Below are 25,653 nucleotides of genomic sequence, written 5' to 3'. Positions count from 1 at the left end.
AAAGAATTTTATGATATTACAGCCACAGCAAACCTATCTGTCAATTTTGCTCAGTCAGTTTGCCCCTGAAGGACTTCTGGATGAAGGATGAAGACAGTAAAGTCAGCTGAGCATGATATTACACCACATTGATCTTGAAACTGGCATCTTGTGTGAAGTATATTAATCTAAGGCTAAATGGTACTGCTTACTGTCTTTAACTGGCTTTCCTCAGCGTGATATGATGATACTTTATGTATTTGTGACGTATAGTTGGACTAAATAACTAAAACCTGGAAGTTAATTTAAAAAAAGTTTAATGTGCTTTTTTTTAAACAGCACCTCCTGTCAGGAGAAGATGTCATTAGCAATTAGTAATAGACATTGTACCAAGTTTCACAGCTGTGCCTGGGGAAAAATACTTAAAAATACTGTTATATTCTTGTATTAATAGCTCAAATAGTTGCAGCCTTACTCTTGCCAACTTTAGTATAAAGGTACCCGGTCCTGGGAATCTCAAGCCAAGGTATTCTTAAAAGTGTTTTCCAAGCTCTGGATTCATCAGCTTTCATCATCTTGAGCCTCTTGCCTCGTGTGCACAGAGACATATGTAGGTCACTTACACCGTATGTGAAACATGAGCCGTCACAGTCTGCACAACAGCAAGAGATACATTTCAAAGCATCAACAGAAAGTAAAGGAATCACGGAGTTGCGATTTTGTCACTTTTAACTTTATCCTTGTATTTTTGTATTTAATGGTGCCTTTTCATCCTCTATTTTATAAAAAACTGAAGTGTTAAAACATTTATAAAAGTCAACATTTATAAAAATCATTCATTAAGTTGATATTACTCTACATTTTTCTCTCTATATATAGAGCCCATGCACATTATGAATTACTCCAAAAAATAATAATGATTTTTCCTTTATATGTCACACAGTGTATGTTGCTTCTTGTTTTATATCACAATATGTGTGTACTACGTTTGATTGTTATATTAGCCCAATGATACATGCCGTTCTTTAAGCCACACCTCCCTAAAAGCACACTTTATTCTGATTGGTTGCCCTTTGCTGGGCTTCCCCAAGCAGTGCTTGTAAACCACACCTCCTGATCTCAGCTTTGGCTCATGTCTGAAACCATATAAGGGAAACCATAGACATGCCAGGAAACATGCAAAGCGAGCTGTTAGAGTTTTTGGCTCATCTGGATTATTTTTACTCAAATCCTGATCCCATTGTTTGAAACATCCAACAGTATCCAACAATTTAACAGTATAAAAGTGATAATTAATAAATGGGAAATAATATAATATGATCACAATCAGGGTGCCTACAGTATGATAGAAAAGTGTCCACTATTTGAACAAATTACTTGTAACGCCAACACTGAGCTGCATAAATTAAGATTCACGCTGCAGTAAAAACAAAGCTTTCCTCTCCAGTTACATCCACTTGCATCAAGTAAAATAGCTCCCACGGTATTAGGGATTGCATCATCATAATACATAATACATACACCCACCCGACCATGTGGATTATATAGCATATTATTATGAATCTACGCACGCTTCGGAGCTTGATCTCATGTTTTTGTTTTCACTATAGATTGGCTACTGGAACGACGCAGACAAACTGGTGCTGATCCAGGACTCTCCGCTGCTTCCAAATGACACTTCTGGCATGGAAAATCGAACCGTTGTAGTCACTACAATCATGGTAAGAGACCAGCATGTCCTCAACCAACGCGCACACTCATGCATGCAGTAATATTCAAAGTAATTTGTAATGCCAGGAAGTGTTATTAACAAGTGCCTCTGCAGATTACACTGATTCATATGCAGAGCCAGGAGTGTCAGATTTAGTGGATACACATCATACATCACAAATCTCCGACACTGATACGAAAAACATGACGGTCGGCTGCACTTTCTGCTTGCAAAGTGTTTCTGGTTTGTTTTTCTGATGTACTTTTTTTGTTACATGTTTTAATATATTAAAGGGCATCTTTAGTGGTAAAATTTTAAGCAGCAGCCAGATGAAATTGGCAAGGGCACATATTCAAGTTCAGTGCTCACAATTTGGCACTTTTATAACCCTAAAAACCTTTAAATTCTGCGCTACGAGTGACCAGATTTCAGAGATAAGTCTGCTTAGTTACATAATTTTCTATTTTTAAAAAAACTCTTAAGGAAAGGGGATTTATTTTTATTACTTCAACAGAAATTTCAATAAAACATAACACAGCTGCAGGACTAACTGCCGTCACTTAGATTTTCCTTTATTGCACCAATAAACATCATAAACAGCTGCCGTTATTGAGGGTTTTTTATTCTTATTGCATTTTATAAAGCAGTGCCATACATCTACAAAAGCATTTCACACACACTGAATTGCCTTTGCATGGCATGCGAATCTCAAGCTGTAGCAGCGACTCTGCGGTGGCTGAATAGAGTAAAGCAGCCAGATGTAAATGTAGCATCTGAGGGGAGGAAGGAAGGAAGGTAAGGAAGTGGGAATGGAGAGTCACAGCTCAGCAAAATCCTCCCTCTTTTCAGCCCCTGATGAGGAACCCCATTTTAAGAAACTGATCCCCAGTTGGACGCAAGCAGGATATGAAAGCCCTTAATGGCAGAGTGATGGACACAGCAGCCTGAGCCAAAATGAAGCCCTAAAGACACTGGGCGAGAGGAGAGACACAGCAGCTGTGTTAATGGATACCCTGTTTCAGAAATCTGAACAAGAAATGGAGCCGCTCAGAGCCATAATGGAGTCCCTCGAGAGGATAATAAAATGCAAATGGAGGGGAAAAAGACAGTCCTCTTTTCTTTTCTGTTTTTTACGGACGCCCTCATGGATGGACACCCATTGAGGCCTAAATGGATCCCCCCACTCCTACCATCACAGCATCTGATTTCTAGCATAAACAAGCTCCAACTACACCTGCTAATGTGTGTGTGTGGTAGTGTCACGCATTGTCATGCTTGGTGTGTCTGTGTGGCCAATCACAGCTCGAGAATCACCACAGTTTGCGATTGTAGTGTTTTGCAAAGATCTCCAGAGCCTGAAGCGTAAAGTAAGGAAGTGGCAGTGTATAAATATACATGTTGTCTAAACCTGTCACCTTCTCCTACTACCTGCTCTACCGTACAGTACATTACACACTCCGAGGGCTTCCTGTAAGCCTTAAAACAGCTTAGAAAGACTAATGCTCTCATAATCATCCCAGTTCATATCCATCATGCTTTTGTGCAGCATGATAATATAGTTACATTGTGACGGCTGCCTTTCATTCCCGCTTTTAATGTTTGTTCTGCGTGTTTGTGAGAGTAATGTTGGCTTAGCATAAACTTAATGAAGCGTCCAAGTTTTATATTACATCCATCTGTGTCTTAATGCGTTTTAAGAACCCTTTGCAAAGTAGCAGTTTAACATGTCGTGGAATATGCTTGCTGATTATCAGGTCTACACTAGCTGCTCCCTGGCCTAAGCCTGAAATAATTTTTATGATCTGACTTATATTTAAAGGCGGATAGCTCCTCTACCCCAGAAACCTGGAGACTGGGACATGGCAAAAGGGGGGGCATGGGGTGGCACCAGTCCCCTCATGGAAAAAAATATGAAAAATTTAGGGAGGGACAAGAGGGTTTGGTGTAGTCTTCCTTAATGCATCATTGTAAATAAAACTATTCAATTTTCAATAAATTAACTTGCATTCAAAGCTCTTGTGCTAATTCTAGATGTGAAACAATGAAATTTAACTTTTTATCTTAAAATCAAGAATGTGTGAGACATTGTTTGACCCATCAGCAGAATAAAAAATCTTTAAGATCCTACCCAGACTGGATTCTGTTCCTTAAATGGTTGAATCATGTTCTTTCATGGCCACATGTTACAGGGCAGCCATCTTTCTCACAAAGTCATTGTTGGTTTGGTCCGGAAACAGCCATGCCACCACATTTAAATAAAATAAAATCCCAGAAACCGTTTAATGGCTCTTCTCTTATCTTAAACCTTTAAGAGTTGTCTGTATTTAAACAACACAAAAAATGACAAGCACACACTAAACCAAACCACAGTTGGAGAATCCATGATAATGATTGGTTTTTACCTTTTTTTTTGCCGCTTGTTTTGTCTTCTTCATTTTTTTCTGTGCACAGTTTAGCTGTGTGTTGTGTTCCTTCTTGTTTGTCAGATTTGACGGCTGCTTTTGGCCCAAAGCTGAGGGCTTAACTCTGCCCTTGCTTTCACATAATTCAAGCGGGTCCACCAGGTGCCCCCATTCTTCAGACCTGAACCTATCCTGAGGCCATATTTCTGTTGTTTCTTCTCCACAAAGTTATATGATTTTATAAGAAAGGCTTTCTCATAAATAAAAATGACATGACAGTCAACAAGTGCAAAAAATACTTCACCTTCACTTGCCAGTAATCCACATATTTAATGCCAGATACTCGCTGCAGTCCACTTGTGGTGCTGTAGCATCTTAAAAAGAGAAAACAACTTTCAGATTTTTTTAGTAAATCAAAGATGAGCTCCCAGATTAGCATGGCTACAGTCTAATCTGTTATAATCCAGACCGTGCCCTTTAAAGTATAGAAGCTGTGGAGAGTTTTTATGTCTTGTCACAACACAAGGTCATACTGTTTTCAAAGTGGTGTTTAGTTCTCTTTGTCGTGAGCCTAAAGCTTTAAGAGATAGCTAAAAACCCTGTGAAGTCTTTGGCTTCAGCTGCCCAGAGTTTGATGCATATTCAGAAAAGCTCCCGTGGACAAGGACGACGTTTGATTGTGATTATATGGGCAGTAAAAAGGCTGTGAGATTTGATGTTGTGTGCCTTGGCTTAAAACTCCCTCATTACACATCTTGGCACAGTATCAACCTGCCAAAGGGCAGGAACTACATAGAAGTCCTGCAACAGCGGTGAAATGTTTCGGAAATGGTTTTGCTGTTAGGCTTCACTGTGGTGCTTAAAATCCCTGTTGATAACGCACCTACAACCCGGTCTCATTCAAATTTCGGGGTGTCAACCCCAAATTTAGCAGATTAATTTCCAGACTGGATTACTCCAACTTTGTATATGCTGGACTGAGTAAAAGACTGCAGTAGGTTCAAAATGCTGCTGCAGAAACATCATCATCATTCAGTGTATAGCTTCATTTGGTTTGTTTCAGGTTATGAGTCAGATCTTTTTTATCGTCACATGTCATAATCTTAGGTGAATTAATCAGTAACATTTAGTAATACCAAATTCCTGAATGGCTCTTACAGTTGCAGCTCTAAAACTCTGGAATCACCTTCGTCTTTAAATTATTTCTGCCTTTAAATCCTCCCTTATTCTGATTATTTATTGTTCTATTAACTGATGCATTAATTGCTGTCATGTACTTTGGTCTGTTCTTTTTAAAAGAATTGAGTACTTCTCAGCATTAAAAGAATTTCTAGTGGACCAAATAAGACTGGAAAAAATGCTAATAAATGTTCAATTAAATGAATTTCATAGGCCTCTAACATCAGAGTTTCTCTGAGTATTTTGGTCTGAAATTTAATTCAATTCTGTTGTCATTTGAACATCTTCAAGCTCTTTATGCTGATTTTTTTCCAGGCATTGAGGGAACCTTCGGCCAGTCACCTGTGGACAATTGTGGGGGGCAGCCAGAGTATTTAGAAAGCAGATATCTGGGCTCAACAATTCAAATCAACAGATAGTGGACAAGACAGGTAAAGAAGAAGGCAGGCAGGATGGAGCCGGTGGAGATGAGTGTCAGGGGTGATTTGTGATGGAAGGATAGCAGCAAAAGTGAAACGGATGGTAGTGAGTATGGTTTGGAGATGGTGGCACTGACAAAAAGACTGGAGGTCGAGCTGAAGATGCTCACATTTTCATTGGCAGTGACCAAAATGGACAAGATTAGAAATGAGCAGCTCAGGCTGACCAGTTTGGAGACAAAGTTAGAGAAGCAAGGCTGATTTGGACATGTGCACAGGAGGGAGAGTGGGTACATTAGACAAAGATGTTGACAGTGGAGAAAATTTCTGACAGGCATACTTTAAGCTGCAGGTTCTTCATTGTCAACATTTATGCTGATGAAAATTACCCAGAAATGGATCAGAGCACGTAGCCTTATACAACAATTAGGGGAAATGAATTCTGCCTGTATTCAAATTACAACATTCATCAAGCTGAAGCAAACAATTTGCAAACAATTTTATCAGTTAAAAAGTCTTTTTCTAGATCTGACTAAAGTAAACTAGATGAAAATAAATGAGAGGTTGAGGATAAGAATGCAAAAATGTTCTTGAGTGAGTCACTCTGTGTGATTGTGGGAATGAAGGGCACGTTTCTTAAACCGTATAAATAGTAAATTTGTGATTTATAGACGAATGTTGTCTTTTCAACCACGTTTTACATTTCTAATTATATTTTTGCAAACTTTGGCTTAGAGTGGCTGAAGCTTTCAGATCCAAAACCCTTGACTATAGCACCCAAACGCCTCTGCTGTGAACAAAAGCAAAATGGAGATTCGCAGTATATTCTCTGTGTGCGCTTCAAATGTGCTCCTCTTTTCAGTGTCATACACTCAGTCAAATAAAGTGTGATTAGTGCGTCTAATGGCTGCTGATGACTAAACCCCGACATGAGTCACTCATGGAGAAGTAATAATGTGTGTGAGAGCGTCACACAGTTTGGTTTTTGCGGTCAGGTTTTTGGACAATGGGCCATCATTCTGTTATTGCTCATAATCAAACAGAATGTGCAGCAGATTGTTTGTCCTGCATAACGTACAAAACACTCACACACAAAGCCAAATGGCCAGATTTCACTAATGTAGACTGTGTGTGTGTGTGTGTGTGTGTGGGTGTACGTATGGATTTGTGACATGCAGTTGGCCCTGTGGTATGTGTGTGTGTGAGAGTGTGTGTGTGTTCTAATGGCATGTGTAATTAGTCTCATTAGGCAGTGAGTGAAGCCGTGCGGTTGTGATTATTGACCAGCCTGTCAGCCATGCTGGCCTTTACTGTGAAGACCTCTGAAGTACTGCTCTGTTCTTGTGCCAGAAACACTGACTCCCTCTGCTCCTCTGGCTGCCAGCACTGTCATACACCCCGCTATCATAAATCATATGGATTAGAGCCGATTTCCCTCTGATATAAATCCAAAAACGCTGGCAGAGATCAACTCGCAGATTAAGTCATCATCAATAAAACGCTTGCGATTCATTAAAAGTGTGACATGAGTTCCATTTAAAAGCCAGCACAAGAATTCCTGATTCCTGTAGGTCATCAAGACTACCAAGGTCCTCAAAGAGGACATTTAAAGTAGAGATGTCCATCCGGACCACAACAGGGATGTTTTCCAACAACACCAGAAACCCTGGGATGGAGGTGGGTTGCAAAGTGGCTTGCAGAAGCACCATGCAGGCCGAATAAGCTTAAAGACTAAACTTTATGTGAGCTATCAGCTGCTGGGGTTGGCTGTTGAGGTAATTTGATTGCTAGCTGACCAGCCAGACCAAACGCTAAGCTCAGTTAAACTTTTTTGACAATGTTGTTAAAACTGGTAATAAAATGATTATCAGTGTTAATCTTTGTGTAGTTCTTGGGGATTTTGTGTCATTTGCTAAATGCTGTTCTACCTCTCAGACAGTACAAAAGACAGACCTGCAGGTCTAAATAGATAGAGGAGTTAGCTGACAACTTTCAAAACACTAGGATGGTGGTGGCGAAAGCACTCATCCTCGTGATTTCACAAACTGTCTGTGGTACAGTACTATAGTGTTATCACAGCAAATATTCAGTCTCCTGTCGCGTGGTAAAGGAAAAAGCATGAAAGCCTGTTTGAATGAACTGTTACTCTGTCGATTAGTTGTACCCTGAGCTAGTAAAACCTGTATATAATGCATAAATCTGACATTATTCAGATGTCCTTTGGACTCCATGTCCTGACAAGCTGGAAGTTGCAAAATAAAATAAAAAACAGGAATTTACCATAATAAAAAAAATCTAATTAAAACTGCAACAAGAGCTATTTCTTACTAGCTGTACTGGCACCCACTGTACTGCTGCACAGAGATGAATGTGGGGAAAAGGTGTTTTCAAGAGCATTCAAAGTGTGTTCTCTCTTTTTACCTGAATTCCTGCCTAATTCCTGTCTAATAATTCTCTCTATATATGCACGAACCGAGTCCCTGGATACTGAAGGATATCAGGATATCTAGATTACTTTGTGATGAAGAGGACATAAATGTGACTTTTAACTATGTTTTTATTAGCTTTGCAGCTTTTCCTCCTGACAAAGACCTCTCCCATGGACATTCATACATTAAGTAATTAAGTAATAAGAATCCACAGCAACGTTTTTAGCTCAGTGAGCTACCTTTCTTTTCCTACATTAGGACACCTGAGGGATTAAATGAGCAGTTAAACTCATTTACACTGGCAGGAAGTGGCACTTTCACTGATCTGAACCACAATGAAAGTGACAGTTTGACTAACTTTAGCTTGCTTCTTTGCTTCTTTGCTAATGATGTCAATATCAAAATACTTTCCAAAGCTACAGTTTGTTTTTTTACCTTTAAATGAAGACTGTTAGGGCTTGTGTTTGAACTTCGGGGAGCTGGTTATTTGTCGATATTAGTGATTATTGAGCTCCATTTTTTTCAGCTGGCATTAGCTAGTGTAGCTTTCGGGTAGTAGCAGAAGGTACTTATTTAAGTCCTTCATACACAAATTGATCTCCAGGCTATAAAACTACAGTTTTGCTTCATTTTGTGCTTATCAATTTTGCATTTAATGCAGTTATTATGAGGTCTGTCACACACAGCAAACCCAGGGTAGGATGCTGATTATTTTCTGAGGCAGTCAGCATAATGTGAGGCTAGTGTTATGTGTAATCTTTTTCTTTGACATGTTACATAAATAATGCACAAACATAAAGACGGACAAGGGAATTTGATATGCAGATACAGAGTATGATTGATGCTTTATAGTTGTGGGAAATGTTAATAATTAGTTATTGATAATTTGTTAAAAGGCTTGGCAAATGATTCATGTTAATATTATTAATGAGTTATGGAACCTTGTAACCCACTACAAGCGTCCTTCACTGTATTTTAGTACATCGTGCCATCATTATGTTGTACAGTAACATCTTTGCTGTGCCGTAGGCTCAGCCGGGCATTTGCATTCTCTCCCTGCCATCGAGTCTTTGGTTTACCTTGCTTTGGCCGGCGGCAATGTCAAGCAAATACATCTCAAGAATAAATTGCTCCCATTCTCAATATGCAATATGCTGCCATCCATGACAAAAGTAATTTGTTTAGAAATATGAGTTCAGAAAGCATGCACGGCTTACATTTAGATCACTTTCCGAGGAACAAGAAATCTAATGATATACAACCTTCCTCTGGTCACAGTGTAGACTGATGTAGCCACCCCGATTATTTAAGTGGTGGCATTAAGTTATTCAGTCTGACTGCATCTAATTTCTCTGCTCCTTTCTGTTCCATGTCTGTACCCCTCCTCTACCTTTTTTTTTGCTTAGTCATGTTTTCTGTCTCTGTGACATGCATCTATACAAATGCTTTGCCTGCCTAAATGATGGTGTGTGCCACATATTAAGAACAGATAGTCTATGAATATCATAGCTACTGTGACGGCTTTTTGAACTGAGACATCTCAAGGTGCATCTGACTGTGAAACTGAGGGACACCGAATGTTTAATTTATGAAAATAACATCACGTTGTATTCACCAGGACTTAAGACTAGAGACTAAGACCATAAACCCACCAAGAAAGCGATTACTGAAGTCGTAGGCCAAGGGAACCAAGGAATTTTTCTCCAATAGATTTCTATACAACTGTAACTCTTTTTACAGCCAGACTAGTCGCCCCCTGCTGACCACTGAAAAGAATGCAGGCTTAAGGCACTAGGCAAAGCAAGGAGTGCAGTGACTATAGCTGTTTTTACAAATTCTCTGTAATTCTTTAGACTCAGACTTTTTAGCTATAGCATGTCAGTGCTGTCTGTGTGAACACAAGTTATGGTCTTTCTCCTCCCACCTCCTTGGCACTGATTTTCTGGTGATTTCACGTGGCTAAAAAGTCAAAAGTATCCAGTTCGACGTCACCCACGTGTCAGTGAGCTGTCCTTTAGTTTAAGGAGATTCTGTTTAGATGCCGTAGTTTATAAAAGTAGAAAGTTGTTCAGACCTGATCTTTCTTTCCTGTAGCTGACGTATGAAAACTGCTCACAAAAATAGAGAAATTATATAAATCTTTGTTCCATTTATAGATTATTATCTTTAATTGTGATGTAATATTTCGTTTTTTACATTGTAATGAAAGTCATTGATGTTGTGTTGTGAAAGCCGATCAGGATTCTATCACATGGATGATTAAAAACAATGTACATGGCTTTCAGGTCTAAAAAGGGCCTTAAACCTGCATTCCTTTTGATGGCCACCAGGGGGTTGCAAAAAGATTTCCAGTCATATAGAAGTCTATGGGGAAAAGTTTCTGTGCCGTGATCTTTGTAAATATTTTCCTGCTCATCTTGAATAAAAACATTGAGTCCTTTTTGTGAATTTAAGTCATTCCAGCTGTTAGAAAGGATGACTATACTCTTTGTTTGTCCCAGTTTCAAAGATGGTGAGGCTTCTTACCTGGACTTCCCATTAATGTGTGATTTTTACTGTGACAACGTAAATCTTATATGCTGTGTATGCTCTGCTCAAATCACAAACAACTAAAAAAGACAGTTAAACTTTCTTACGACTGCAGAGGTTCATGGTTGTTGTTATCTCATCATCTGATTGATTAATAGTCATAACATGAGCTTGTAGTCTTAAACTAACCTTGCTCATTGTTGAATTACTGAATGTTAAACTTTAAACAGGAAATACGCAGCTTTTCCTATTTTAAAACTTGAAGCAGAAATGCTGTGAGCACCAGGGATAATGCACTAATTTAGCCTCGTTTCACCTTCTGTGCCTCGGGAAGTAGCTCAGGTCGTTGACTAATCACAGGGTTGGCGGTTTGATCCCCGACGCTTCCTAACCGCATGCTGAAGTGTCCTTGAGTAAGGCACTGAACCCCAAATTGCTCCCAGTAGTCAGAGAAGCACCTCCCATGGCAGCTGAGTGTGTTGGTGAGTGGGTCCATGAGATCGATTCAGGTTAAAGTGCTACATAAATGCAGCTATTTACCGTTTCTCATTACAGCTCAAGAATGCTGATCGCTCGGTTAGGTCTGAAAATGTGCTTTAGTCTAAATAAATAACTGCATGTATACATTTAAAACAAATTTAATGGTTTCAGTGTTTAAGACTGAAGAAAATTTAGTTTATGTACTAAGAGTCCTTTTTCTTAAGATGAAAGCTTACACTGTGTGTATTCTCCCTCTTTCCACATAATCTGAGCTTCAAAGTGCAGTACCTAAAATTGACCAACGGGTGTCGCTTTTTTGCCTGAAAGACACGACTCATTCAGGTCTTCTCGTTCTTCTTGCCCCAGGCAACAATTACAAACAGTGACGGGGTTATGAGATTTCGCTGCTTTGTTTGTTTGTTAGCAGGCTTATTTTGGATTGCTTTGCATGAACACTTTACCAGCAGTGGAGCTTGGCCCAAGATTTGGACTTGATCTAGTAGAACAGATTCTTTACCATTGCAAGAGAAAGCAAAAAGTAAAACATTTCACAGTCCATCTTGTGTATAATAAGTGTATTAAGCTGAAATTGAGAAAATTAGGAGAGATCATCAGAGTAATCCGGATTCAGATCCTTCTGGATCCAGGATTCAATTCATGCATGGTGTGGAGGAAATTATCAACGTTTGTGGAAGTATCTAGTCGTAGGCTCCTCTTGTTTGTTTGTTTCATTTGTCGTCAGGCCTGAAAATCAGATTCTTCTGCCAATACTTATAAGAATGCATTGTTAACATTCAGCAGTCTGTCTCTGCCATTTCAGTGTTTCTAGGATTTGTTACTACCTCCAAAATTTAATCAGTAAGAATTGTGCGTTTTATCATCTGCATGCCCTATATGCAAACCAAACAGGCACCTCATCAAGCCGTTGCTCCACAAGTACCTTAATCCATCATGGTATTGATGAGCTACAGTTCAGTGCTCTCTATTTGTGTGTCACTGCACAAACCCTCATGTCTGCGTGTCTGTCTGTCTGATGGTTTGGTTCACTGGTTATGGTCCCTTGTGTAGGAGGGACCCTACGTGATGCTTAAGAAGAACTGGGAGATGTATGAGGGCAACGACCAGTACGAGGGTTACTGCGTGGATCTGGCTTCAGAGATCGCCAAACACATCGGCATCAAGTACAAGATCTCCATCGTCCCCGACGGAAAGTACGGCGCCAGGGACCCAGAGACGAAGATCTGGAACGGCATGGTCGGGGAGCTGGTGTACGGGGTAAGAACTTTTGTTTTCAGTCTTTTTTGACGGAAATTATCTTTGTTTGTTTTTTACTTTTTTATGACTCATTTCACTGAAGCTTCAATTTTATGCTGTCAATAGAAGTCAAGATGGTATTTACAGAGAATATGGTGCCTCCTCCAGATCTTTTTGTACTAACAATACATTTGTACAAAAGCTTGGTTTCTGAGAGAGAGAAAAAGACTCTGATCTTGAAAGCTGAAAACTGAAATTATTGATCAAAATCTACATCATTAAACCTCAAACCAAAAGTCGATGAAAGAAAAGATACATAAAACAAACTAAAGCTGCTGTTGTAAATCTTTGATGAGTATGACATGAAAAAAATCTATATTTTAAAGGCTGAATGATAAAATAATTATATTGATAAATTAAACAAATTAAATTTTGTAAGCTCATATTAGTATTACTAGTATGTATTAAGTTCATATTATGCAGTAACTGCCAGGGCTGGAGCTCCTTGAGGCTGCATTCAACAGCGTCAATACATGCAGACTCCTATATTAAAATGGCTAATATTAGTACATTAAAAAGCATTTTTGATTTTTAAAAGAAATCTCTAGAGCTACAACTAAGCAAATAGGAAGTTTTTCTTTTAACTTACCCAATTAATAATGGGTGTGTCAGCTTCTACTTACTGTTAGCTGTTTGCTAGGTATCGCCTTACGCTACAGTCACAGTAGGGAAAACTGTAGTTGGAGACCACGGAAACCAAAACAGCTGTGCCACATGAATTTGCGATCTTGTTGCCTTTGAAATGGTCGCTCTGAGGATGGAAACCAGGTCTGTGACCACGGCAGTCATTGGCCATTATTATCATTGCTATATTTACATGTTAGTGCTAATTAGCAGCTACTTGCTTCTGTACAGTCTATGGAAGCAACTTGCTAACCCAGCTTGCTAACATTAGCACCATATTGGACCATTTTACCTTCTCCACCAAATATTGAATCTTCTGGCTCCAAAAATTTTAACATTGAAATGACCAAATCCCAAACATAAAGCTTTAAAATAGTAGTACACAATCCAGAAAGTGCTTTTATATTAAGTCCTTTTTCAACTGCCTGGCCATTTTACACGGGCTCTTTAAATTACTCTAGTTCCATTACCGTTTGTTCTAGAAACAAGAGAAGACAATTTTACAGACGAACGTATAAAATAAGTCCAGGCAGCCTGTATGATACTTGTGTGATAAAGGGTTAACATCAAACGGCATCAACAAAGGGTAAATTAACAGCAGATTAGCAAACACGGAACAGAGAAATTATATGTAAAAGCTTATTTTCTGCCCAGCTAAGATAAATAACAGACCTGTCTATCGTAGGGTTAAATAGATTCCTTAAATCATAAAACGCTCTATATGTCTTTTTCATGCAGAATTTTGCCTTTGCAGAAGCTTTTCCTACAGGAGCGGTTTTTCTTGACCTGCAGAGAGCTCCGTCTGAAGCACTGTTTCTGTTTGTTGTGGCCATAATTAAGCCCATATGAAATGAAATCGCGAACAGTCTCTGGTGTTGTTAATGCTAGCAGGATGAGGGGAATTAGGGGAGCATTAGAGCAGAGCTTTTGGAGGAGAAACACAGGTGTGGAGCTTGTTAAAGAATCTCTGAGGACATTTGATTTGAGAACGAGGTGTCTTTCTGCTGCTCACCTTGATGTGGGATCAAGAAAGATGCAAGGATGTGCATGAGGAGTGATAGAGCAATTTCAGGGCCTGCTTGTGGTTTTTTACTTGAATGTTTTTAAGGCGAAAAACACATTTCACTAGGAGGAAACATATAGAAACCAATAACAAGTGAAGATAAAAAGGACATAAGTACAGCTGAGGTCTCACTCATGCTTTTCTATTCAATAAATGTGTGATATTCTACTTTCTGTCTGACACTATGATTATTTTCCCTTCATCTGCTGAGAAAAAGCTATAAAATTCATTTTTCCCAGAACAAAAAAAGATCCTTTTGATACTTTCACGAGCAGCAAAAGCATTTTGTTTAAAATGTACAGTCAAAAACCAAATCTTTTTTTTTTTTGTGATGAGTTAAGTGGCATTTTCACAAAGTGGCATTTTTCTCGCCTGCGCCTCTTTGGTGCTGCAGTGACTCACTGTGAAGTCGACTGCGGCGAGCGTAAGCAGAGGCACAGTTCGGGATGTGTCAGGACTGATCAAGCAGTACAGTGCACTTTTGGTGTAAAGACTAACCAGGTTGGTCAAAAGTGCAGGAACAAAAAGTGCAGCTCTGTTCTCTGCTATTTTCATCTCTTTAACTAACTGAGAGCAGAAACGCAGCCTGCCCAGTAGAATTGCTTTGATGGGAAGACATGCTGAGCGACATTACTTTAATGTAAATCCCTTAACAGGAAGATTTAAGTGCCGACGTGCTGCTTTGGCCAAGTACAGCTGGCATCACACAATTTTGAGCCATTTGGACCGTTTTAATCCCACAACAGAAATTGTGTTCGTGTACTACGTCAGTGGAAACATAACCAGAAGTAAAAGCTGCATTTTTAGCATCGCAGTATGACTTTAAGGTCAAAGTTGTTGCAGTGAGACTGCAACAAAGAATTTCAGCCAATGTGATGTCATTCATCCATATGTTTGCATTTTGAGGCTTTGACTGAAGAATTTGAAGCATCTTGTATTTTTTTTGAACCAGCTGTCATAAGTGAGGAGCAAAGCTGGCTGAGAATCGAGCACACTGAGGACTTGTCATTCACAAAGCAATCTGGAAACCTATCGCTGGTCTGGTGGCCAACATTTCAGGGCTTCTGTTGTAGCTAGGACATCTGGAATAGTGGATAACAGATATCCAGGCCAAGACTTCCTCTTTTGTCCACCAGCCATTGTTAACTATCCATCCATTCATTTACTTAACCGCTTATCCAGTTCGGGGTTGCAAAGGAGGCTGGAGCTTCTCCCACGTGGCTTGAGAGGTGATGATACACCATGGAGAGGTTGCCAGTCCTTTGGGCCAACACAGAGAGACAGACAACAACACACACTCACAACCAAACTTGTGGCCAGTTTAGAGTAACCAATTCATCTAACAAGTACAGAGATACATGTGTGAGAAAGCCAGAGTAGGTAAAGAGAACCCATCCAAGCAAAGGCTTAATGTGCAAACTCCCCACAGAAAGCCCCCTACGAACCAGGAGGTTTAAATCAGGAAGCTTATACCTTGTGGCACAGTGATGTGGCTTCTCCCTGTGCCTGTGTGGGCTCACTCCAGATACTCTGGCTTTCTCCCACAGTCCAAAGACATGCATGTTAGGCTAGCTGGTGATTCTAAACTAGCTACGGATTGCGATTGGTTGTTTCTGTCCTACCCCATCCCTCACCCTGTGACAGCCGGGATTGTGTCCAGCACACCTGCAACCCTGAAAAGTGGGAGAAAACTGGATGGACGGATCCTAAATAACCAACTTGTCAGCAAACATTGTGTTCCTTCTTTTCACTCCGATGAATCTTTTGTCTTTAACTTTTTTGTTCCTGGTTGTTATACCTGTGAGCAGAAGGCAGTTCCTTGTCCCCCTGAAGCGGCTGACCTTCAGACCTTAATGCCTCATTGTTACTCGTTTATGCCTTAAGGACTTTACACACTGGACGTATAAAATTCATGCAAATATTTTTTGCATTCAGTAAATTCTTTAGACTCACCGATTCTTAATGCAACCATTCACACTAATTGCGTAATTTCGCTGAATGAATTTGTGGCTTTTATTTTTTTCAGATCAAGTTGGGTTTTTCAGATATTTCCCATGAGAATAAATGGGTCAATGCATTTGGCACCAACTGCGCTCGTAGCTCAAAACACACACCAGTACTGATATGGAAATGGTAAAATACTATTTTACCTCAGATACACAACAAGATGCTGCTTCTGATCAGTTGACTCTGTGAAATGATTTCTTTCGTTCCCATCTCTGCCGACAAGAGCTGCAACTTAATCAAAAACCCTAAAATATAACTGGTTTTATTTTTTGTTTTACTCTTAACCAGAAGCATAATCCACCAAATGAACATGGTGATGTATTCAGTAGCCTTTGAGCCAACAAGTTCACAGAATTCATTAGTAAAGTTTTTAGTGAAGTCATAAATTAAGCTGGAAGTGAGACTATTTTCTAATAGATTTCTAAACAAACTGGGTTTTTTGTAGCTATCATGTGTGTTTGCAAAGCTGGCAGCTTATTCTACTGTTATCATGTGACTTCTGAGGACATGCCAAGTGTCAGCACTTCTTCCCTCTAAGGCATTGGTTAGAGGCCATTCATTTCTCCCCCTGCTCTGAACAGAAAAGATCCGTTCTACCACAAGAGCCCCTGCCTCCTTTTAACCCTGCCTTGTATTTTAGTGCACACTAAATGCCCTGAGGCTGTCATCTTAGTGCATTTTGCTGAGGATGAAAGAACTTAAATCTCTTTCATTTTCTTTCTGCCCTCCCTCTTTTCTCCTTTCCTACCTCCTTAAGTGCGCGATGGTCATAATAAAACTTTAAATTCTTGCTGATATTAAGCCCTTTGCTTCCCTGCTGGGCAGACAAGGTCACAAGTGTTGCTAAGTCACTAACTGTAATCTGGTTTGTGGATTTTCAGCAAGTCGGTATGCACTTTTTCCACAGCTGCAGACCTCCGAGGTGGCCGTTTCCCCTTTTTTTTGCCTTGCTGTGCTGTAAGCATATTTCTCTGACATATTATTTTATCCTCCCTACTCATTCCCCTGGAGTTTGAGCTAAGCCTTTGAGCATTAGAGAGGATTTCAGAATTTCCTTTTCAATTTCTTTCCCTTTTCTCTCTGTCTTAACTTGATCACTCCGAGATGTGTTCGGCTGCCATCTTCAACTTGATCGCTCAGAGATTTGTTCAGCCAAGGGAGAAATTCATTACGTGAACAATGTCATGAATAAGAATGACACTATCTGAGTAGGAAGAAGAAACTGTTTTTTGTTGTCTGAGGGTTGGCTAGCTATTGCCCTTTGGGATGCATCTGTGACTAAGTGGTGTTTGATTGTTGCATGGCCGGGCTCAGAAAGATGATCCATCATTTGCATTTGCTTATCTGTCATCATTTGGGTTCAGGGAGGCTAATCAAATTCCGCTTTATCTCGCCTCCTACAGAAAGCGGAAATCGCTGTGGCCCCTTTGACTATCACGTTGGTCCGGGAGGAGGTGATTGATTTCTCCAAGCCCTTCATGTCGCTGGGCATTTCCATCATGATCAAAAAGCCCCAAAAATCGAAACCAGGGGTGTTCTCCTTCCTGGACCCGTTGGCCTACGAGATCTGGATGTGCATCGTGTTTGCCTATATCGGCGTGAGCGTGGTGCTCTTCCTGGTCAGCCGCTTCAGCCCGTACGAATGGCACACCGAGGAGCCCGAAGAGGGCACCGACGGTCCGCCAAGCGACCAGCCCCCCAATGAGTTTGGCATCTTCAACTCCCTCTGGTTCTCCCTGGGCGCCTTCATGCAGCAGGGCTGTGACATCTCCCCCAGGTAAGACAGCATCTCGTCAATTTTTACAAGTATTTTGTTTGCTCCAAACTCTACAGTACTTTTTTTTTTTTTACTCAGGATACAGGCACATTACACGACCTCTAGGCCAATTATAATCACAATGTGCCTTCACGTCAGATTGGATTGGGTCTGTGTGAGCGTGGATGATCGTACTGTACAGATGACTCTGTGTGAGCGTAGCATACTTAAATCCCTCGCCTGTCAATCCAGTTAGGACCGTCATCATTAATTCGAACATGTTTGATTGACACAAATGAAAACCGAACGAGTCTCGACACCCTGCCGTGACGAGCAGTAGTCTGTGACAGACGAAGGGGGGGGAAAGAACACATTAATATGTTGTTCGGGCCTCGTGTTTTTAATCACGTTTAACACATCGCTGCCGCTGAAGAACAGCAGTCAGTCTTTTTCAAATGTAGCTCATTTTAAAAGTGTGGGCGTGTGTATTAAACAGGATGGAACATGATTTGGAAATGATAGTTGGCATGAGCGTGATTTTTTCTTTTTTTTTAATAAAATCTTTATTTACTTCTATACTATGTAAATATTTATGTCATGGATATGAAAACCTCATCATTTAGTACTTTTAAAAAACAAGTCCAGACAGTTTGCCAGCACAAATGATTAAATAATGTTGTTTTGTGTTACTAAGGAACATAAAAATGATCTTAAGGAAATAGTTCAACCTTTTGGGAAGAATTTATTTTTGCCTCCTTTTCTTGATACACACTCACTGCCCATTTTATTAGGCACACCCTGGATCCCAGTTTGCCTTCAGCTTTAAGTCTTCGTAGCACAGATTCAGCAAGGTGCTGGAAACATTCCCCAAATATTTTGGTCCATGTTGACGTAGTAGCATCACAAAGTTACTGCAGATTTTTGAGCTCTACAACACATGATGAGAATCCCAAAGGTGCCTTAGTGAATTGAGATCTGTTGACTGTGGAGGCCGTTTGAGTACAATGAATTCACTGACACTGGCACATTATTTGGCTGGAAACAGCCATCAGAAGAATGGTACACTGTGGTCATAAAGCAGTAGGCATAGTCAACAACAATACTCAGGTAGGCTGTGGTGTTTAAACAATGCTCAGTTGGTACTGACGGCCCCGAAGTGTGCCAAGAATATATTGGCCACACCATTACACCACCAGCAGCCCGAACTAGGCAGGAGGGATATGTGCTTTCATGTTGTTTATGCCAAAATATAAAATATACCTGGTTTGATTGTCTATTTTACTCTAACTAGAACGGTAATTGACCAAATGAACATGATGTTGTGTTCGGTAGCATCTGAAACTAAATGCAAATTCTAGCCTCAGTTTCTTGTTCTTAGATGGCAGCTGCGACCTTCTGCTGCTGTAGCCCATCTGCTTCCAGTTTTAATGCGCTGTGCATTCATAGATTCTTTCCTGCGTTCCTTACAAGAAAGGAAAGCAGAAATTATATATTTATGATAACGAGCAGTTAAACAGATATACCTAACGAAGTTGCTGGTGAGTGTAAACCACTGTTAACTTCTAGTCTAAGAGTTCAAATTAACACCTACCAACATCCATAAAGTTCATGAATTATCGTCCTTTGTGGGGTTTGTAACTCTGTCTTGATGAAAAGCAGTTTGTTTGTCCACTAAGTACTTAACGAAACGGCACACACTGACTGTGCCTAGCGGCATAAACAATAGCAGTTGTGTTTATGTCTTTGTTTGTATAAGGTTTAAACAAGAACAAGAGTCTGTCGGGCCAGCAGCTCTGTGAACGTGTGCAGCTTATGGGGAATATCATTAGTTTCAGTGGCTTTTGGTCATAAACCAAAATATTGGGCAAAAGTAATTCAGAAAACTTATTACAGTTCATCCTGAGGGAGTGATAGATGTCTAGACTAAATTTAAGTTGTTAAGACATTTGATTGAAAACATATAAATGCCCAGAAGTAAGAGAAAAATGTCTGAAACCATCTGACATGTGCAACTACACAAACAAATGTGATAAATATACAGAGTAGGGACAGAGTAGGCTGTCTGCCTCACACAGGACGGTAGTATTTGGGGAAACGGTGCGTCTGGTTTTGCAGCCTTTAAAAGACACAGTTTCCTATAAGACCCAGAGGGAGGACCAAACACAATAGCATGACTAATTTTCTGAAGGATGGATTTGTTGCAGATGCCTCGAACAGCCTAACAGAGACGCTACCACAGAAACTGTTGGACTTCAGAGGTTATAGCTACAATGGGGCAAATAATTATTTGGTCCTCTGCTGATTTTTTATGGTAGTTTCATTTTACTGGAGAGAGACAATTTCAAACAAAAATCCAGAAAAAAGACTTTTCACGGAGAAGCTTTTGTTGGCGGTAAGAAATTTCGTGTAGTTGGTCACCAGGTTTGCACACATTTCAGGAGGGATTCATGGCCTACTCCTCTTTTACGGAAGCTTTCTAAATCCTTCCGGTTTCTTGGCTGCTGCTTGGCAACTTGAAGTTTCAGCTCCCTCCACAGATTTTCTATAGGATTGAGGTCTGGAGAACAGCTAGGCCACTTCTTCTTTAGACACTCATTTATTGCCTTGGTGGTAGGTTTTTAGGTCATCTTCAGTGTTATGGCAGAGAAAAGGAGGTTATTGTCCAAGCCCCGTCCAATTCAGTTCAGTTTTATTTATACAGTGCCAAATCATAATAACTAAAGTTGTCCTTTACCATTAATAGAAAAACAGCCCCAAAGCTAAATGTCTCCTCCTCTGTGCTTGACTGTGGGGATGGTGTTCTTTGGGTCATACTCAGCATTTCTCTTCCTCCGATCACGGCAACTCAAGTTGATACTAAAGAGCCTGAGTTTGGTTTCATCTGATCACAGTACTTTCACCAGCCCGTCTCAGAATCAGTTAGATTCTAACTTAAGACGGGCTTGTTTGTGTGCCTTCTGCTGCTTATAACTTATTAGCGACTGTGGTCCTCACTGCCTTCAGATCATTAACAAGATTAATATTAATTCCTGTGATTGGGCTGCTCCACTACCTTTCTTCCCATGAGGGTGTTGGGGTTTTGTTTTATAGTCTGTGTGTCTCTGTTAAAATGGAACTACGACAATAATATATCATATAATTATTGCCCCCACTGTATACGAAGAAAAACACAAAATCAAAATCGTGTTGAGGTGAGTTTATTAATATGAACAAAGTTTAGATAACATAAGTCTTTTCTTAGGAAAACTATAACAGTGGAGAGCAGACTCCAGGAGCAGTATTCACTTTCTCAGAAACACCAATAAAAGTTCCTGAAACTAGTGGAAGACTGGAGATCACGTCCTTGGCTCTCTTATGACTTTGGATATATGAAAGTCTGCACAAAATTTTATCCAATAGTTATAGACAGATTAATGTGCCTGCTGGGCACGAGCCCAGGGGCTTCTGATCTCATCCCAGAAACACTATCCATTTCCCGGAAAAACAAACAAAATGAAATGAAAAGAAGTGGAGATGGAAATGAAAAATGGCAACAAAGAAATACAAAAGAGACCAAAATTTAGAGCAAAATAATGGCCACAAGGAGCAAAAATGACAAGAATTTGCAATATGACTCAAATTAAACACAAAGAAAAGAGGCACAAAATGATGAAAAAAGTCAACATCTTTTTTTTTTCTTTCAGTCTGGGTATTTTGGTCCTCTATGGGATGAGCGCCTGAGGGGCCTCTTAAATTATAATCTGTCCAGGCCAACACATGTGGATGGATTTCATTCCATTCACAGAGCCGCGCCACTAGCTTGGCTATAAAAGGTATATATTTTAATTAGCATGATTTAGAAAACAATTAGACTGACTTAAGTAAATTTTGTTGGCATCCATTTATTTGGCCATTATGCCTCAGACAATGTTAATTGTTCCATTTGTTTCCAGTCTTTTTGTTTGGAGAAAAAGAAGATAAGCTGCTTACTTACCTCACAAGATGTCAGGTTGACACGCGTCTCTCGAGCTGGCAAAAAAAAAGAAAAGCAAGCTTCCCAAAATAATGAACTATTTTCTTTAAAGGAAAATTTTTTCTGTGGTTTCTACAAAAGTTATAATTTTGAGGTTTTCATCTGCCGCTCACAATAAGTCGTACCCCATTAAATAACTGTAGCGTATTTGCATTATGTAAGTAACTGCACAGAATATCCTGTATATCGGAGGTAGTTTGCATGGCGATATAGTTGGTAAGAATAATATAGAGGGGTTAAGGATGAACTGTGTTAATTGCACTGTATGCAGTATGTGCTCCTCATGCTGTGTGTGCACAGTTGAAATCACTCTTGCTTGTTTGTGTGTCCTTGTTTGTGGTGTGTTTGTGTGGGACAGAGAAAGTCTCAGCGAGTATTGATTTCCTCCGTCTCTCTCTCTTCCCCAGCCTTATTGTTCTTCACTGCCTGACTCGCATACGCTGTGTTGTCTGCTTGTACGGGAATTAGGCTGTCTTGGTGTCTGTCAAGCGCCGACAGTTGTGACTTTGCACTTGTGTTTGTGCATTTGAGCTCCGGTTACATTAGCGACCGCGTTTCTGTTTTTGAAGCAGCTGTCCGAAAGCCTGCGTGTTTCATTACGTGTCTGTGTCTTCTCTTCCCTTTGTCCAAATTACGAGACCCCCGAAACCCAGCCTCCCTGAGGCTTTCTACCAGCCGATTGGTGTCCAGTATGCATGGTGTACTTTGGAAGGGTAGAGAACTGGAGATCTTTGTTTTTTCCCCAATCAAAGATCAGGCTTCCTCTCTGTCAGCACACCCTGGCATTCTTAAGCTTATATGCTGCCAAGGCCCATAATTCTTAGTGGTTTCTCATTTTCTGTAAAGCCTTTCTTTGCAGTTTGAAAGGCTTTGTCATGCTTAAAGTTCCAGCAGATTGGTTATTTTAAGCTACTGCTCCTATAGTTATTTTAAGTTCTTCAGTTAACACTTCTTTTATCTCTTTTAAGCCCTTATGGATCTTATAGTGTAATAGAGTTAGTAAGATTTTAGGAGATGGAAGGAGGACCAAACCAGCCTGTATCTTTCAGCCTCCCCCACAGCAGAGGAGAACAAGATGGAGGATCCCGAGGTACATTATAGCCCGGCCCAGTCACGTAAGCAACCTATAGAGGAGGCTATAGTGGGCCTGTGACTCTGATTAAGCACCTTCATTTAAAGAGTACGATTGCTTTGTTCACATGTGTGCAGACCACCCCACACTCACCGCCATAGCCACTCCGGTCTGCCACATCTCCGCCTGCATACTGCAGATAAGGACTTTAGAGCTGCATAACAATGTTGACATCAGAATGAAAAGTCTGCATTTCAACCCTCTGTGTTCTCGTTGCATTTCCACCCGTCACTGCCAGTCCCACGGGGGCTTCTCCCAGTCCATCAGCGCAGAATCCCAAAGCCCGGGAGCCTTTCCTGACATGCAAATCCGGTCACACAGAAGGTATTATATGGCATACAGGAAGTGACAAGGCCAAAGGTGAAAGTGGGATGAATTTCGAGTGAGGGCCGTGCAGTCAGGAGCTGGCCGAGCGGTGGAAATCCAGTCTGCATGCAGAGTCTAAACGTTCATTCACTGCAGACCAGATTACATAAGAACCCCATAAGCTGTAGACCTAATCTGCAGTGTTTGTTGCTTCAAACTGTTTGGGGTAGCCGGTTCAGCGCAAGTTTTGCAAAGGTTAATTTTGGTCACATCCGCGTTGATTGACTGGGGGTCACATTGTGTCGGTTTTCATTAGAGAAAACCCCAACAGCTCTGTCCAAAGCAATACAAGCAACACGGGAGACAGATACTGGGCCCCCCACTGGAAAATGATTTTCACACATACAAATGAATGCAATTGCCATAAATGGGTCATTTGAACCTGGTGAACCCAGCTGTGACATTGTCCACATTCATAAGGCTTAATTAGCTCAAGTAATGTCCCAAATCACTATATTCACCTATTTGTTAAGCAAATGAATAAGCTAGACAACAGACTGTATATAAAAGATGGATGTATGCCATCACCTACTTGTTCGTGTAATATAATTATGTGCCTTGTGTTGTAGACATCTATATAGACTGATTTTAACCATTTGGGGGCAACGGATGCACCGGTGTGTCCAAATCACACGACCAATTTAGGATGACATAGCAACAAGAAAAACTATATACTAGTTTTTCAATTGTGTTGATAGGCCATGTAAAACCAGAGTTTGTTATTTCAAAAATATACAAGATGCTCTTTTCTGAATACTATCACCCAGTTTAGTGCGGAACCAAACAGTAAAAACAAAGCTGATGCTGCCAATGGTGGACTCATCTGTTACGAAGATAAAGACCTGAAGGAACCCCAGCAGCAGGATCAAGGTTAGCGATGACTTAGCCAACCTGGGATGACAGTGGTGCTTGTGAGGAAAACAACCTCCCAAAAGACAAGAAAAAAAACATGACATTCTTGTTGGTGGAAAAATGTAACATGTCGACCAATCAAAAAAAGATATCCCAGCACGTGGCATTTGGTTGTTTAGGAAGAGGGGAAAGCTTTGGGAGTGACGTGTCAAAAGAGCGAGTGAGCGATAGCAAGTTTTGAGATGTGAGAGAATCCTGACATTTAGCGTGTTTGGAGTGGGTAGTTAGGTGTGCTGTCTTGTGTAGTGTGGCAGCCAAGCATGTAGTCTAGTCATTTGCTTTGTTTAGTGTGTCAAAACAATGAGGGCACTGCCAAATGTCACGTTTGCTAGCTTAAAAGTCACCCGAGACAGATTGGGCACATCACAGGCTAGAATTTCACTTAGGACACAGACTTCTTGTGAAGAAACATTAATAACTCATATTATTTCTTTATTTAGTTCTAATAACTCATATATTTACATATATTCTTGACTAATAAAAAAACACCCTACAAAAACTACCACATTCACATCTAATGCAAAGCAGAGACCAAAACTGCATTAGGCTCTCAGCATGTTTATTTCTCATTTAAAGTTGGATATTTTACCAGCACAAATAGCCATCAACTAATAAAACCCACTGAGAAAGAACAGGAAACTTAAAACATGTAATTTTGCTTAATTAATTGACAAAAACTGATGGATACTTACTAATAAATCCTTATATTAAAGTTACAACGTCCACTCAATTAGTAGCAAGACTTGCTAAAAGCACTCAGACTAATGGTTATCACAAAGTAATGTGCCGATTTAGGAGCCATCATTTCTCCAAGTCGTCTTACCATAACCTTTCAAGCCAATTAGATAAGCTAGATAACTTGCAAGGGAAGCATCCCCATGTTTAACCCTTTACAAAGTTCTGCTTGTTTTTGGGGTTTTTTTGTTTTTTTTTACTTTCCTTAAGAGGTAAAGATGAAATAAAAGGAGAAGGAGAAAAAGAGGCTGGGAGGGATTCAGAGTAGAGCTGCCTGTTCAGGGGGTTTGGGCACCAGACCAAGATACCTTGTGGGCACCTACGAGGTCAGGTGTTGGGAATTCAGTGGTATCCCACCAGAGGACCTGGAGGAGGTGGCTGTTTGAGCTACTTCTTAAAGACCTTCACATACTGTTCATCAAATTTTTCCTTCCTCCACTTGTCCAGTTTCCTCAATTTTTTTTAAAGGACACACAGCACACAGTGCTGAGATATGCCAGATTTTCTACTCATAGCTTTATGCCATTCAAACTTTTACTTTTGACATTTTGTATAGATTCAGCTAAACAAATGGGAACGAAATATGTGGTTTTTTTGCCACAGG

The 25,653-nt window shown here is 40.2% G+C and overlaps 1 protein-coding gene across 5 annotated transcripts in view; it reads left to right on the top strand.

Annotated features, from left to right (window-relative positions):
- The window catches only part of gria4b (glutamate receptor, ionotropic, AMPA 4b), a 157,348-nt gene that overhangs the window by 108,476 nt on the left and 23,219 nt on the right, over nt 1–25,653 (top strand). For 4 of the 5 annotated variants that reach the window (XR_001290280.1, XR_001290279.1, XM_005725376.2 and 1 more), the window contains exons 9-11: nt 1,590–1,700; nt 12,197–12,403; nt 17,540–17,913. Coding sequence is in view for 3 of the 5 variants with exons in the window: in XM_005725376.2 (XP_005725433.1) it covers nt 1,590–1,700; nt 12,197–12,403; nt 17,540–17,913 (692 nt within the window). In the remaining 2 variants the exon portion in view is untranslated. Of the gene's footprint in view, nt 1–1,589; nt 1,701–2,539; nt 3,640–12,196; nt 12,404–17,539; nt 17,914–25,653 lie in introns of those variants that run through there. The other variant, XM_005725377.2, reaches the window with a different exon arrangement.

The sequence above is a fragment of the Pundamilia nyererei genome, unplaced genomic scaffold (assembly GCF_000239375.1).
Source record: "Pundamilia nyererei isolate P.nyererei 1_Seehausen unplaced genomic scaffold, PunNye1.0 scaffold00015, whole genome shotgun sequence".
NCBI classification, from domain to species: Eukaryota; Metazoa; Chordata; class Actinopteri; order Cichliformes; family Cichlidae; genus Pundamilia; species Pundamilia nyererei.
Note: the sequence above shows the minus strand (reverse complement) of the source record. Positions and strands in the feature narration are given on the sequence as shown.